Genomic DNA, 14,782 nt, shown 5'->3' with positions numbered 1-14,782 from the left:
ATGTACCTTATAATATGTGACAAATAAAACTTGAAAACATGTCAAATATTTAATTCGTGAATGTTAGTAGTATCTTATGACCAACTTGGATATTATAAAAGGGATCTAGTGGGGCTGGCTTTTCTGTTGGTGGCCCATTTCACCATAGCCCCGCCCTCCCCACGCAGCTCCGCCCCCCCCACGCAGCCCCGCCCCCGCGCTCCCATGAGGACGGCTCTTTAAATTGCCCCTAAAACTCCTTGAGGCTGGCGCGCCTTTTTCTCTTTATCTCCAGAAGACAAGAGGCACATGCTTTTTATAGCACGCCGTGGAATAAGCTCCTCGACTTTCTCCATTGCTGGTAATTTGAAACGATTCTTTAAACAAATCCCTTTTCCACTTCTTCTTCTTCCATGATTACATTTTACAACAGCTTGTTTCTTTCCCCCGGCGCTGCAGAAAGTGTGTTTTAAAGGGGCGGCGGGCGGGCGGTGCGTGTGGCGTGTTGCTGTGGCTGCTTGTAGTTTAAACCGGGACACGGACCGACGAGATCCAAGACGGCATTTCCTTTTTTTTTATTCGACCAGACTTGCGTTTATAATCTTTGGGGGATCAAGGTAAGCGCGACGCTATAAATGTATAAGCCCTGCATGGTAATGGCGGTAACCTTGGCGCTATAATAAGTGAATATTTTAGATCATGTCCGACTAGATGGAACGTGATATCGCTGCTGGTCACATTAGCCCCATTTTTATTTATTTTTTTATTATCCCAATTCGGCTTAAAGATTTCGCTCGATTGTTTGGTAAAATAATGGCGTTAAATCGGGCGTCGGGAGCTGCGAGACAAAGCAAAGCTATATCCGAGCCATTTGTCATAATACCGTTTGTATACATGATCGTTATTCTGAATTATATACGTACAGATGCGGTCTGAAACTGTTCATCTGCACCTAGGCCCGATTATTGACCGCAAAATGGTTGGTGCGTAAAGCACGCCGGGTGTTTAGTGTGCCGCGCTGTGCGGCCTTCTGCAACCTACCCTGCAACCTACCCTGCTGCAACCTACCCTGCTGCAACCTACCCTGCTGCAACCTACCCTGAACACTATCCTGCAACCTACCCTGCTGCAACCTACCCTGAACACTATCCTGCAACCTACCCTGCAACCTATCCTGCACACTATCCTTCTGCAACCTACCCTGCTGCAACCTACCCTGAACACTATCCTGCAACCTACCCTGCTGCAACCTACCCTGAACACTATCCTGCAACCTACCCTGAACACTATCCTGCAACCTATCCTGCACACTACCCTGCTGCACACTACCCTGCTGCAACCTACCCTGCTGCAACCTACCCTGCTGCAACCTACCCTGCTGCACACTATCCTGCAACCTATTCTGCAACCTACCCTGCACACTATTCTGCAACCTACCCTGCACACTATCCTTCAACCTATCCTTCAACCTATCCTTCAACCTATCCTGCTGCAACCTATCCTGCTGCAACCTACCCTGCTGCAACCTACCCTGCACCCTCTCGGTGTGTGATGTCCATCCCCTCGGCTAGTCCTCCTCCCCCACATGTAACCAGGAGCAGCCGGCGGGACATAAATAGTACTGGATATACGCACGGATTAATTAAGTTAAAAAACGTTATCTATCAACCATATCGGTGTCGTTGCTCTTTAGGCTCTGGTTGGTACTGTAGGGTGATTTTACATTGCTCCATTTCATTTTCGAATTGGGGAGTTATTTAGCATGCGTGTTTTTGTTTCTTAGGTTCAGTCTAAGTAAATATGAGTGACAAAGGGACCGGGTCGCCCAAAGAGGAGGTAGCGGAGAAGAGGGGGCGTGGAAGACCCCGCAAGACGCCGCTGGTGGAAACTACAGACGTAAGTAACGCTAATTCTTATATATAATATATTATGCTCTTATTATATATGGTTCATAGCTTAGCCCACGTGTTTCCCTAGTTTGCACGTGCTCAGGTCAGTTCATTACAGGCTATTGAGTGGCAGGGGGGGGGGGGAGACAAAAAGGTCTCATCAGATTGGTAGCCTTGTCAAAATGGAAAATATCTGACCCTATACAAAGACCTGTGATTCCACTTGAGTAATTTCTCTCATTGACACTAAGATTAAAGAGAAATCGGAGATGGTCACCTTTTTTATTCTTTTGACCATTTCGAAGTGAGGACATCATCCATAACCACCTTCCTAGCAGGTTCGTCGGTGGTGTGTGTAATCCGAACCCCTTTTAAACCTAGTCTTAAAGCCCCCATACCCCACCTCTGCTCCTCCTTGAATGGATGATGATAGTGGGAGCCGACGCAGAGACTGGCTCATGTAGCTGTCACTCACCTGTTGCCTTCTCCGTATTGGATTGCCCGGTTGCTATGAGCTGCAATTGTAAACACAGCAGAAAATGCAACAAGAGACCACACTACCGTAGTGTCGGCCGGCAGCCACACAGTTCTTGCGTTTTAAAGTGTTTCCTCTCATCTTTCCCCCCACACACATGGCCTTGATACGTAGAGCAATTTAAAAAAACACCCCTTTACTCAAACTAGGCCGTGTGTCTCCTTCATGTCTGTCTGTGTGGGTGATTGACTTTACAGTCAAATGTTCCTGAATATGCACTGTCTCTGTATTTTAAACCAATAAATACAAATACAAAATACCGTAGTGTCGGCCAGCAGCCAGCCACACATTTCTTGCGTTTTAAAGTGTTTCCTCTCATCTTTCCCCCCCAACACACATGGCCTTGATACGTAGAGCAATTTAAAACACCCCTCTACTCAAACTAGGCCGTGCGTCTCCTTCATGTCTGTCTGTGTGGGTGATTGACTTCCCCTTTTTTTTAATTTGAGAGATTCATAAATGACAGCGTTCACACGACGGCGCGCTAAATCGGAGCTAGTATTGCACGGGGTGTTTTAGCTCCTTTATTATCAACGACGACTCATCCAATCTAGGCAGCTAGCACTATATATCCACAGAGCTTGTTATAGTTAACGGAACTTGGCAACCGGGTCGGCTCCGGCCACCTGTCGGCCTTAAAGTAGCCGTGGGTGTCAGTTTGCTGGCTGTGACCTTGAGAGAGAGAGAGAGAGAGCGGTTCAGGCTTTGTGTCATAACAAAGTCTTTGATGTCCAGAGCTGCTTGCCGCCGCCGGTGCTGCAGGCTGTAGCCTCATCTGTGACCCGTAGGCGCCGGGACGGTGTTGGCGGCGGTGGTGGCTCTCGATCTCGTAGCCTGCGACCCCCTACTACTAATAGGGGTGTAACGGTACACAAAAACCTCGGTACGGGTTTTCGGTACAGTGGGGGGAAAGTTTGGCTTTCCATGTTCCACTCGGGGGTGATGTAGTGTGCGGTCACTAATTGTACTTGTAGGGCTGTCGACGAATATTATATATTGAATTAATAATTGACTTGTAAAAAAAAATATATATATATATATATATAAATATATAAATATATAAATAAATAAAAAACAGCCCCCGGTGGGCGGTCGTCAGTGGCTAACATACCCTTGTATTCGTTCGGTACACAGCCGTACGGTACACACTGAAACGGTTGGGTACCGATATGTGCACCTATACACCCCTACCTACCTATTGCCTAATAATTAGAGGTGGGCATAGATTAATTTTTTTAATCTAGATTAATCTATCTGCAATCCTGGATTTAATCTAGATTACTCTAGATTAAAATGGCTAAAAAAAAAAACTGCCGAAGGCATTCAAAATATGTGTGTTCTACCCAAATAATGACCAGAAGTAAGTCCTTACTTTTTCTTTCCTCCTTATGTTTCTCAGGCCAGGTGGCCCATTACACCATGAGCCCATCTCCCGTTTCCAAAATGCATTACAGACCGTTTGAAAAAGCTGTTTTGCTATGATAATTGGTAATGAAATATCAAAATAATGTTCAATAAGATGTACTTGTGTTTAAAAGATTGTTTTATTCAGAAGTTAACACAAATAAATAATATTACCAGTACAGTACAGTATCTAGCACACTCTCAGGAGCAAAACAGAAAGAATCAAACTTGAACTATGTGACATGGCTTGAATCAACTGCTCCAGTGGAGTTGCTCAGTGGCCAATGGTGTCAACTGTGGTTGTACTGGGCAGCTCCCAGGTGTGAATGGAACTGTGTGAATGTGAAGCAGGGCGTTCCTGAAAAAGAGCATCTGTGCTCAGAGAACCTACCCTGGGTAATTTTTTTTTTTTTTTTTAAATTAAGATTAACGCGTTAATTATATTATCGCGCGATACTAGTATAGCGTTAACGCAGCACGTTAACGGCCCAGCTCTACTAATAATGAAGCGCTGCACGCTGGCAGCCGCACATGGGTGTGAAAAGTGACACGGTGAGGAATGACTTGTTTGTCCTTTTTCCCCCAGTTACCTTTTATTATTGGAGAAACATGGTTCTTTCACAAGTGGAAAAACTTAAAGCAATAAATAAGTTATCTTTTCGTTCTATATACAGCATCATTTTATTATATAATGTATTCCAAAAAAAAAAAAAAAACGAAACCATATGCTCTTCATCATCCGGGGCAATAATTGGTAGTTATCTTTTCGTTCTATACGGCATATATATATATATATATATATAAAATGAAACTATATGCTCTTCATCATCCGGGTCAATGGACCTGTCTCAAACCCTGCCCTCTTTTCTTGATCCTCCAATCACAACTGTCGCTTACCTCGGACAAACTTGAGTTTGTCCGAGGTAAGCGACAGTTGTGATTGGAGGATCAAGAAAAGAGGGCAGGGTTTGAGACGGGTCTATTGGTTATCTGCCTAGTTGGTTGGTGTCGCCTGCTGCATGTGTCCGTCCGTCTGCCTGACTGTTGACTTGTCTCCTCAGGAGCCCAGCGGGTCTCCGTCTCCAAAGAGGCCCAGGGGACGACCGAAGGGGAGCAAAAACAAGCCGGCAGCCCGGGGCAAAGTAAGTCAATAACACCGCTCGCTTGTTTTTTTTTTTTTTTTTTTTGTAGTCTTTTTCCCCCTCCATTTTCCTCCGATTTTCTCCCATCCCAATGTTAGTCGTATGCCAATTCCCAGTCCCTTCCTGGTCGCTGCGCTTTACCCCCCACAGTCAGATCATTTGGGAGAGTGGAGGCTACCACGTGCTTCCTCCGACACACGTCCAGCCAATCACCGCTTCTTTTCACCTGGCAGCGCGGATTCTCATTGAGAGGGCGTAGCGTGTGGGAGGACCACACTATCCCCCTCACGTCCAATCCGCGCTTAGCAGGCGCCCCGACCGAACTGTAGGAGTCGCTGTTTACAACGACCCGGACCCACCCCGCCAGCTTCTCCCACCCTCTGATACAGCCAATTGTATTAGTGCAGACGGCCAGCCAAGCTGGTGACAACCCCGGAGCTGTGAGCTGGATTCGAACAGGCGAACCAAGCTCACAGCTCCGGGGCTGGTGACGAACGCAATCTCCGCTCGACCACCTAACCGCCTCGCTTGTTATAACGCCGCAGAGTTATAAGTGCCCCCCCCCCCCCGTACACCGTCCGTCCTTAAATCATATTAGCGGGGATGGATTCCGTGGGATGAGGCGGGAGCTGCTCGTGGTTTTCCACACCACACGCCTTCCAAGTTTTACTTCCTAGACTCTCTCTCGTGCGCCCATGTTCCTTTTTGACAGTTAACGTAGCTATAACCCCATCCTGTTAAAAGGATGTCCTGTTGTTACATTATGATATATTGGGTTAACTGCAATTTAGCCGCTTCCCCCTCAGTGTCAGAAATAGACCCGACCAGGGCTTCCCTTCGCAAGGCCCTTTTTTTTTTTAACTGGCTTTTTTCCCCTCGTTTTTTTTTTAAGAGATGCTCGCTGTTGCACTTCCTGTCCTGCAGCTTCCTGTAGCTTGTCATGCACAGTGTGGTGCAGGTGCAGAGGCCGCGAGACCGTTTCCAAGCTTGACGCTAAGCACCCCCTCCGCCCCCCCTGCCCCCGCCCGGTACACACACACACACACGCACACAGCCCCAGTTCTTTCCTCCCCTCCCCGGCGTCTCCATAGCAACAGCTGATTTCTCCCTCACCCCGGCCCTCCGAGCTCCCTCCATGCTCCGCGTCTTATAGATGCTTCTGTCCCCCGTGTGGAGCGGGCGAGCGTGAGAGTAAATACATACACAACGCATGGTGTGGGTTTATAATATGTTAGCGCGGAGCAGCAAGCAGGTTTTTTTTTTCCCCCCCCTCCTCTCTTGCCCGGCACTCCACCAGCTGTCTCTGAGCCTCAGTCCAGGTGGCCGGCGAACTGGAGTGCCCCTGTGTGCAGTTCCTGTCGGCCTTCCAGATAACAGCCAGTGAACCCGATGCCCCCCTGGTCCCATCTGTCTTATTGCAGAGGTGCTGCTGCCATCTGCAGGCGGCGAGTGGCAAGGTTTTTTTGCGTGCAAAGAAAAATGGAACCTGAGATCGGGGAGGGGGGGGGGGGGGGGGGGATTTGGAGACTCTCTTTTATTTCCTGTAGCTGGAAAAAATATGTTTTCCTGTAGCTTGGACCCCTGCCGGAAACTTGGCTCTTTTTTCTAAACGAGCCGACCGACTGCGACTCACTGGACACACCCAGCGACATCTCCGACACACCCCACTGTGCAGCACCCAGCTCTTTATGTGTACATGATGTTTACAAGAATCGAGAGGTTGGGTGGCTAGGTGGGCAAGGCACTCGCCGCCAATGCTGGAGACGCTGGGTTCGAGCCCAGCTCTCCACATTATTTTCAGTTTGGCTGGTCGTCCGTACTAATACAATTGGCAGTATTAGGGGGTGGGAAAACTTGAGGGGTGGGGATCGGACGTTGTGGACAGCGACTCCTACAGGTCGGTTGGTGCGCCTGCGCAGTAGAATCAAGAAGCGATGGGGGGCGGCGTCCCTCCAAAGCGCAGACCCCCGACGCTGAGAGATCGAGCTGCGCAGGTGAAAAGATGCGACGGCTGCTACCTCGAGTATCGGAGGGGACTCGTGCTGTGTATGGCTTCGTCCACATTGCAGCCGGCTTGTGGGAGGCAAGAAACAACGTTCAAAAGACAGGGGAGGGTTGAATTGGACGATACGAAATTGGGATGGGAGAAAACATTTAAAATGGGAGAAAAAGTGGAAAAAAAAAATAATCAAGAGGTTTATTTGTCGCATACATACCAGGGCATACAGTGAAATGCGGGTGGTCATGCCTGCATCGATTGTGCAATAATAAAATGGACATAGGAAGAAAAAAACAGGTAAGACATAAGATGTGCATGATAAATAGACACGCTAAATTCCTGAGAAGGCACTGGTTCCTATGTACAATATACAATTTTAACTGTCATTATGTTATGCTTACTATATCTATACTATACAAGAACCACATCTGTTCTTTCCTTAAAGTGACTTTTATATTCATTCCTTTCAAGTGATTTTTCGTTGAATTTTAAAGTGCTTGTTTAAAGCGGTTGCAGCAGCGTGTGTTTGTGTGTGTGTGCTCGTGTGTACTTGTGAGTGGAGACTCAAGGTCTACACACTACAGATACACGGGTCTACATTTAGTCATTTAGCTGACTTAGGGCTGGGCGATATGGAAAAAAATCATATCGCGATAACGATATGATAATTTTATTTTATTTCTCTATCGATAATTATCGAATTGTTATAAGTATATATAAAAAAAAAAAAAAAATTAAACAACAGATGTATGTTTATTTTGCAGCAATTCTTTGTCGTTGCCGCCATCTTTAGTGTTACATCCCCTCACACTCCAGTTCTCAGGCTGCAGCTGGTTTAAAAGCTAAAGTAAACCGGCTTCTCTGCTGGCTGTGGCTCCACAGTTCTGGCTCTGCTAGTTTATTTTCGATCTTTTGGTGCTTTTTTGGTGGACAAACCACCGCACATGTGCACTGTGACTCGTGACTGGAGTCTAGTTCTGCTAGCACACATAGCCTACTGTGTACAGACGGTTTCAAAATGTATTTTAAATTAGAAGGCAAACAAAATAAATGGACAAGAGAAAAATAAATCTGAATTTGGTCAGTATTGTCATTTGGACAAGCAAAGCCATTACTTTAAGTTGCAGGCAAGAAAGACAAGTCTGTCCACTGTCTCTGGTTTTAAAACTGCCCTGTTGCAGGTATAAAAAAAAAAAAAAACGATTTTCGATTTTTTTTTAATTTCGATATTCGATATCGATTATTAAAATATATCACGATATTTATCGTTATATCGCCCAGCCCTAAGCTGACTTACACACGTTCTGTACAACAAGTGGGCAGGATTCCACCGTCATGCCCAGCTCATGTTGGAGTCTCTGCAAAGCCCTGATCTTTTGGTTTTGTTTGTTTTCCACAGAAGGCGGCGGCACCAGCAGCAGCAGCCACTGCAGGAACAAAATCCAGAGGCAGAGGCAGACCTAAGAAGGAGGTAAGAGTTCTTGCATATCGGTGCTTTAACCCTTTCACTACCACACTACAGAAGGTTAGCCCCTTCACTACAGAAGGGTTAACGGTCTGTAGTGCGGTAGTGAAAGGGTTAACAATTTGTTGTTCAAGTTTCTCAAGTTTCTTTCAAGTTTCTTTAATAGTTGTCATACAGAAGTACAGAATACTTTTATACAAAATGCTTCTTACTGTTGCGCTCCAGAGACTGTGCAAGACAAGATAAGTATGAAATAAAATAACATAGTAAAATTAGAAGTAAAAAAATGAGGTCACAGTGTTCAGTTTAGACATATGTACAATGTTCGATGCAGAATAGACGTAGTTACCATACAATATACAATACTGTGCAGTGTACTAATATACAATACTATATAGTGCAAGGCAGAAATGGAGAAATGGGACGAGGTGCAATTTAGGTACAATTCACAGTAGGTGTACGAGTTGTAGTGCAAATCCTGTATCAATAAATATAAAGTGTAAGTGTGTTTGTGTGATCTAAAGTGTGGAGAGTGGGTGCTGCAGTGTGTTGTTTGTTTGAGTGAGTGTGTGTGTGCTGTGTGCATTTGATGGTTGTTGCATAGTGTTTATTGTTCGTTTAGCAGCCTGATGGCCTGGGGATAGAAGCTTCTTCTGAGTCTTTCTGTGCTCGCCTTAAGACTCCGGTATCGCTTGCCTGACCGCAGCAGTTCACAGAGGCACTGTGTGGCAGTGAAAGTTAACCAGTTGGTAGTGAAAGGGTTAAAGGGACCAATTGTTTTTTTGAAAGGAGCCCAACTGATTCCTTTCAGTTCATTCATAAAGCACTTGCTCATCATGTATTGTGTTATGCTTAAATAGCAATAATATCTGGCCATCCTCAGTAAATATGATCAAACTCCTCTGACCTCGTTTGTGCTTTCCAAAAGACTCGACAGGACGGGACAGTAATATATATATATTTGTGGAAAAGGCTCCCTTTTGTCTAGTATATTACACTCTTATACTAAACATGTAAAGGTACCGAAATTTGTTACCGGTTGATGTAGTGTGAATCGGTACTCTGTAGTACCGATGTAAAATTCGGTCGATACCCGTAAAAGTACCGAGCTCGGTACCCAACCCTAGCCATGAAATGTTTGATTGGTAGGACCGTCTGCAGGGGGAAAATAGCATTTCCTAAATGGACCATCCCTCCCAGCTTCCTTCTTTTCATAAAGAAGTCTTGCTCATCTCTGCTATTGGGCACGGCGCCATGTGCTCCGCCTAGACCGTGGCCACAGAATCCCACAGTCGTTAGTCATACAGAGGCTCTACCTGGCCCACATTAACCCGCATACCACCGGTCTTCAAAGCTTACGCACGCAAGTGTATTTTCACAATCCTTTCCGCTAAAAGCCGGTTTGTTACTCATGCGAAATGCTTGTTTTGTTTTGTGTCAATGGGGCTGCGTGAGTCGTGATCAAATAAAAAACGCAATGTTAGAAAAGTACAAAAAAATACTTGGAATGTGAAGGGATACTTGCTGTGAGCAAGAAAAACGACAACTATTTGTTTAATTTAGCAAGGAATTGTGGTCTTGTAGTAACATTCCAGGGTGGGTAGGGTGTACTCCTCCTACAAGCCTGGTTTGCATTAGTCACGGAGGAGAATGACCCAGAGTTACCCTCCTAACTGGCCTCTCGTTTTTATGAATGAACATCTCGGGAGTGCGGAGCAGGAGGAGGGCATTACTGAGTTTTGAGGAGGGTGGGAAGGAGGGCGAGTAACTCACGATCCCTCATTGTGACTCACCCTCTTTTATTTATTTTATGAATCACTATTCCCTACAGATGGCTCACCCCTCCCCCGGGGCCTCTTATGGGGTGTTTTCCATGCTGCAGTGGTTTTATCAAGGGGGCTTTCTAATGCATTCCCTTCTTTAACGTGACACTTATTGTCGTGGTCACGTTATAGGGCGTGAGTCACGCCGTCTCAAGTTATTGTTATATTGGATTACATTTATTGTAATTATGCAGCACAAGTATAGTATAACGACAATACGTTGCCATCTAACCAGGGTGCAAATGTGACTGGACAATATACAATGTACAGGTGATTTAACTAGAATGTGTATGTGTAAATGTTTATGACCGAGTAATAATGTTGTATTATGTACAGTGATACAGGTATACAAAATAAATAAAACGCTGTTAGTAAGCCATACTGGCCAGTGGTATAACTAGTAAGAGTGGGTAATGGATATATAAGGGTATGTAGGATTATATGCAGGTATATTCAGACGGATGTGGATAAATGGTAAAACCTGGTATATACAGCATTATTTGTAAACTGTATTTGTATAGCACCTTTCATACAATAATTGCAGCTCAAAGTGCTTCACAGCAGTGATGTACACATAAAATAGCCATGAAATGAGCATATAATTGGCATAATTCAGAGAATTGTCATTAATAATCTCCCAAAAAAGATTTGTAATGGATTTCTGACTGCTTATTGATTATGATAGATTTCTGACATTAAAATCTATAAGTAGTTTGAGGTAGGGTAGTTATGGTTACAGTGTAAGTGCAAGTAGACCGTGTAGGCAGGTATAAACTGAGTACAGGCAACAAGAGGTCAGAGTTCGTACAGTATGGACCACCGCAATACTTCCGGGATTCTGAAATCATGGGAGAGAGAGAGCGGGGGGAGAAAATGAATGAATGTGGATGAGAGCCTCGACATTAAGTGGTTGTAGCTACGGCTGTGGGCGTGCTGGAGACATGATCCAATAGACTTGTTATACGCCCGAGTCTCCTGAACACGGCGCGACCAATTCCAAGTCGAGACTCCGTGGGCAAATCTGCGCATGTGTAGTTGGAGAGTAGGTGCGGAAGAGTGGCTATTGCTCGGCTGAGAAAATGCCGATCGACTTGGAACTGGTCTCTGTGTTCAGGAGACTCTGGCATATAAAAGTATTTTGCATCATGTCTCCAGCACCCCCACAGCCGTAGCTACAACAGCTTAATGTCAAGGCTCTCATCCACATTCATTCATTCCCCCCGCTCTCCTCCATGAGCTCAATGTAACGCGGAAGTGCAGTGGTCTATATGGGCAGCAATATGAACCGTGGATCCACTGGTAGGGTCTTGAGATTCTCCCAGAACACAAACTTGAGTTGTGTTTTTTTTTATGTTTTTCCAGGAGAAGGAGGAGGAGGAGGAGAAGAAGGAGTCATCTGAAGAGGAGGGAGAGGAGGAGGAGGAAGGCGACCAGTAATCCACAACAACCCCGTGCTACCTCACTCAACATACTGACTTCCTGTCAACCTGAACTGGTCCGTGTCTCCCCCCCCGACGCCAGCGCCACCACAACAACCACCACTGTTATCACGTCAAATGCCTTCTGGCCAAAGGGAGGGTCAACAATAACAGTACATATTCATTCAACAGCACTGGATAAACGATGGACCTTTTCTCAAGCATATACAGTATCTATCAAAGAATCTCAACACAGGTGACAGTCTCTTTTTTTCCCTGTTATGTTATTGCAAGTATTTTCTACTGGACATAAGTATGCTCTGAGGAGCCTGGACCTTTTTCTTTTCTCCCCCCCCCCCCCCCCCCCCCCCCCCAAAAAAGATGGTTTGTAGGATGTTGTCCTCTGCTTAACATTACTAATTATTCCTCGTACCCGCATCTGAGATGGTAGGGCATATAGACTTTCTCCATGTTTTGTACTGGACAAAGGTGAACTTTTACGTATACTTGCTGTTTTTTTCTTTTGTGTGCGTTTATGTGTGTGAAGTGGTTTATCTATCCCTTGCATCTTCTGCGTTCGGTGGGAGGAGCTGAGCTTCAGGATGTAGAATTAAGATAGCTGATTGATCTATTATCCACGTCTAATCCTCTGTGTAACTGTCTTCAACCCTGTTTATATCACGAGTAGAGCTGAACCATCCTCGCACCCCCCCCCCCCTCCCCATAGAAGAAATGAGTTATAGCTCTCCTTTCATAATACAGTACTCCTCCTCTGTCCTCGTGCGCCATTTAGTGGCCAGATGTCATGCGTACTGTTTAATAATCAAAGAGTAGTACGGTCGGACCTCGTTTTGTTTTTTTCGTTTCTTTTCGTTTCTTTTCTTTTCTTCCCTGTTCCTTCGGGTTACGTACCATCAAAAACATGAGTTTGCTGCTTTTCGATAACGATGATTTAAAAACTACATAACGATAATGGTTTCGTGGGGTTTAAAGGATGGGTAGGCGGAGCAAACAATGGGTTTGAGAGCAACAGTCATTTCTTCAGGGAGCTTTTATAAACCCTTTTACATTGGCATCTTGTTGCGTGCGGTCCTAAAGTTTGTACAGCATCTTGGACGTGTCGCCCATCTGTAAAAGTAGTGTCTGGCTCAAAACAAGAAGCTTGAGTAAGGGGACCCCCCCCCCCTTATTCTACCAGTCGATGGTTTTCAATGGCCAGTAGCGATACTGACGCTGCCTCTTATGCCATGTCTCCATTAGCTATCTTCGACCCGGCCGTGGCTAGTAGTAGCCATGGCCAGGTTTGATGTGGTATGGTCGGATTCGCGTCTCCATTGCGTTTCTTCTTGTGAACTCGGGTTGCTAGGCAACCTTTAAAATGTCACACCCAACAACTTTCAAGTTAAACCTGCGATAATACAGCTGTCCCAGCTGGCTTTGGCCAGGTTGTGAAAGTTGCAGGCCGTCTCAGCCAAGGTCCAGCCAGGGTTTGGCCGAGGTCCAAAAGACAATGGTGATGCTCACCGTTTGCCAGACAGGCCACAGTGCGGCTAAAGCCTGGCTGGTGGAGAGGGAGGTGTATGAATGTCCACCTCTCAACACGCTAGTCTCGCACCTGAGCTCGTACACCTGAGAGGATGGTGGCACTACTACTATCTGACGGGACTGTACCATTGTCATTCCATTTTAGCTCTCATTGCTTCAGCTAGCTTATTCCTTCCGTCATCACTTAATACAGGAAGATGAGTAACTATTCTTTTTTTTTCTCTTTAAGGATGTGTTGTCTGCTCCGTGGGAGGGGTGTGTGTTTTTTGTTTGTATTTCTAAGTGTCAGGGAACTCTTAGCCACAGTCCAATTATTGGGTTTTTCTACAAACCTAAGCTGCTACAACTTCAGTTTAAAACTTAAAAAAAGAAGAAAAAAAAGTACCTGGCAAACTGCAACAGGCCATTCAGGGCCTGGGAACCCATACCTCACTCGATGACAGCTTACGTTACCATATAATTGCATTAAACTGGTTCAATTGTTCAATGTTCTGGCAAGGGTTTGAAAGATGTCTTTATTACATAGTTTGTGTATATTTTTTGTTTTTAACCTAACTGTAATGAGGTATTCTAAGACGACTGCCTAGTTTGTGAACATGTGTGTACACACTCTGTTCAAGTTCAAAAGTTCAAGTTTCTTTCTGCTTTGGCTTGTTCCTAACCGGAGCCTACAGACATGTCGTTTTGGAAAAACATGTGAAGCAAGTCAGGGAGACCTGTCAGCTTGACAACTGTGTTCGCTGACTGTGGTAGATTGTGTGTTTTTATCTTTTTAATAATAAAAATTTTCTGGTGCACTGAAATGTTGGTTCCGATTTTCATGGACAAATGTTTGTATGTGTTTCGTGACTAGACTGGCCGCTCCATATCGTTCCTCATGGCTCCTCGCCCCCTGTTGACCATATTCACACAATGGCCATTTTACTCTCGTCACGTTCCGGTTGGGGTTTCATCCCACCCCGTTCCCACCTTGGATGGGAACGGGGTGGAAATGTACAACCTTAAGTGGGGTGGAAGGAAATCCCAACCGGTGTGTGACATAAGGGCAAAATGGCCACGTGTCAACATGGTCAATATCCACATTTGACAATGTCATTTTCCCGTTCACATCCTGCGTACCATGTTGACAATATACCGCTCCGACATCGCCATCCACAAGTGATCTTTTATAGAAGGTCAATAGAACAGGATCATTCTTTTTGATGTACACTGTCTATAAATGTACAATGTCTATATTTCTATGGTGCCCAATGACAATTTGTACCCAGAAATGGTTAATAAATACAATGGTTTATTCTCTTTTGATCATTTGTGTAATCCTTTAATTTTTTTGTTCTGAATGCATTCAAACCAATTTAGTGCCAAACTCAACCCACAACTACTAGGGTGCTTGGTGCCTGTAGTCATGGCAGGGCTGCAGAACACCCGAGTTACATAAGCATAGGTATCTGATGTGGTTTGTGGCAACGTGTCCAACTTTTCATCACACCTGCTGTAGATGTATCATTGGCGGCACAGTGGTTAGCACGGCTGCCTCACAGCAAGAAGGTCTTGGGTTCGAACCCCAGCAGGGGGCCTTGAGT

General features: G+C 45.3%; 1 protein-coding gene across 2 annotated transcripts; it reads left to right on the top strand.

The window, feature by feature from the left end:
* The first annotated feature begins 204 nt into the window (after nucleotides 1-204).
* Nucleotides 205-14,590, top strand: hmga1a (high mobility group AT-hook 1a). Of its 2 annotated transcripts, none has more exons than XM_084334228.1 (5): nucleotides 205-340; nucleotides 1,763-1,875; nucleotides 4,869-4,949; nucleotides 8,348-8,419; nucleotides 11,599-14,590. In XM_084334228.1, exons 2-5 carry the CDS (start codon nucleotides 1,780-1,782, stop codon nucleotides 11,671-11,673), a joined length of 324 nt encoding a protein of 107 aa, XP_084190354.1. In that variant the 5' UTR covers nucleotides 205-340; nucleotides 1,763-1,779; the 3' UTR covers nucleotides 11,674-14,590. The 2 variants fall into 2 exon arrangements, with proteins under 2 accessions (XP_084190354.1, XP_084190355.1); XM_084334229.1 differs by lacking the exon at nucleotides 205-340 and adding an exon at nucleotides 463-596.
* The last annotated feature ends 192 nt before the right edge of the window (nucleotides 14,591-14,782 follow it).

Source organism: Notolepis coatsorum (assembly GCF_963971535.1).
Source record: "Notolepis coatsorum genome assembly, chromosome: 17".
NCBI classification, from domain to species: domain Eukaryota; kingdom Metazoa; phylum Chordata; class Actinopteri; order Aulopiformes; family Paralepididae; genus Notolepis; species Notolepis coatsorum.
The sequence above is the reverse complement of the archived record's forward strand: the minus strand, read 5'-3'. Positions and strand labels throughout refer to the sequence as shown.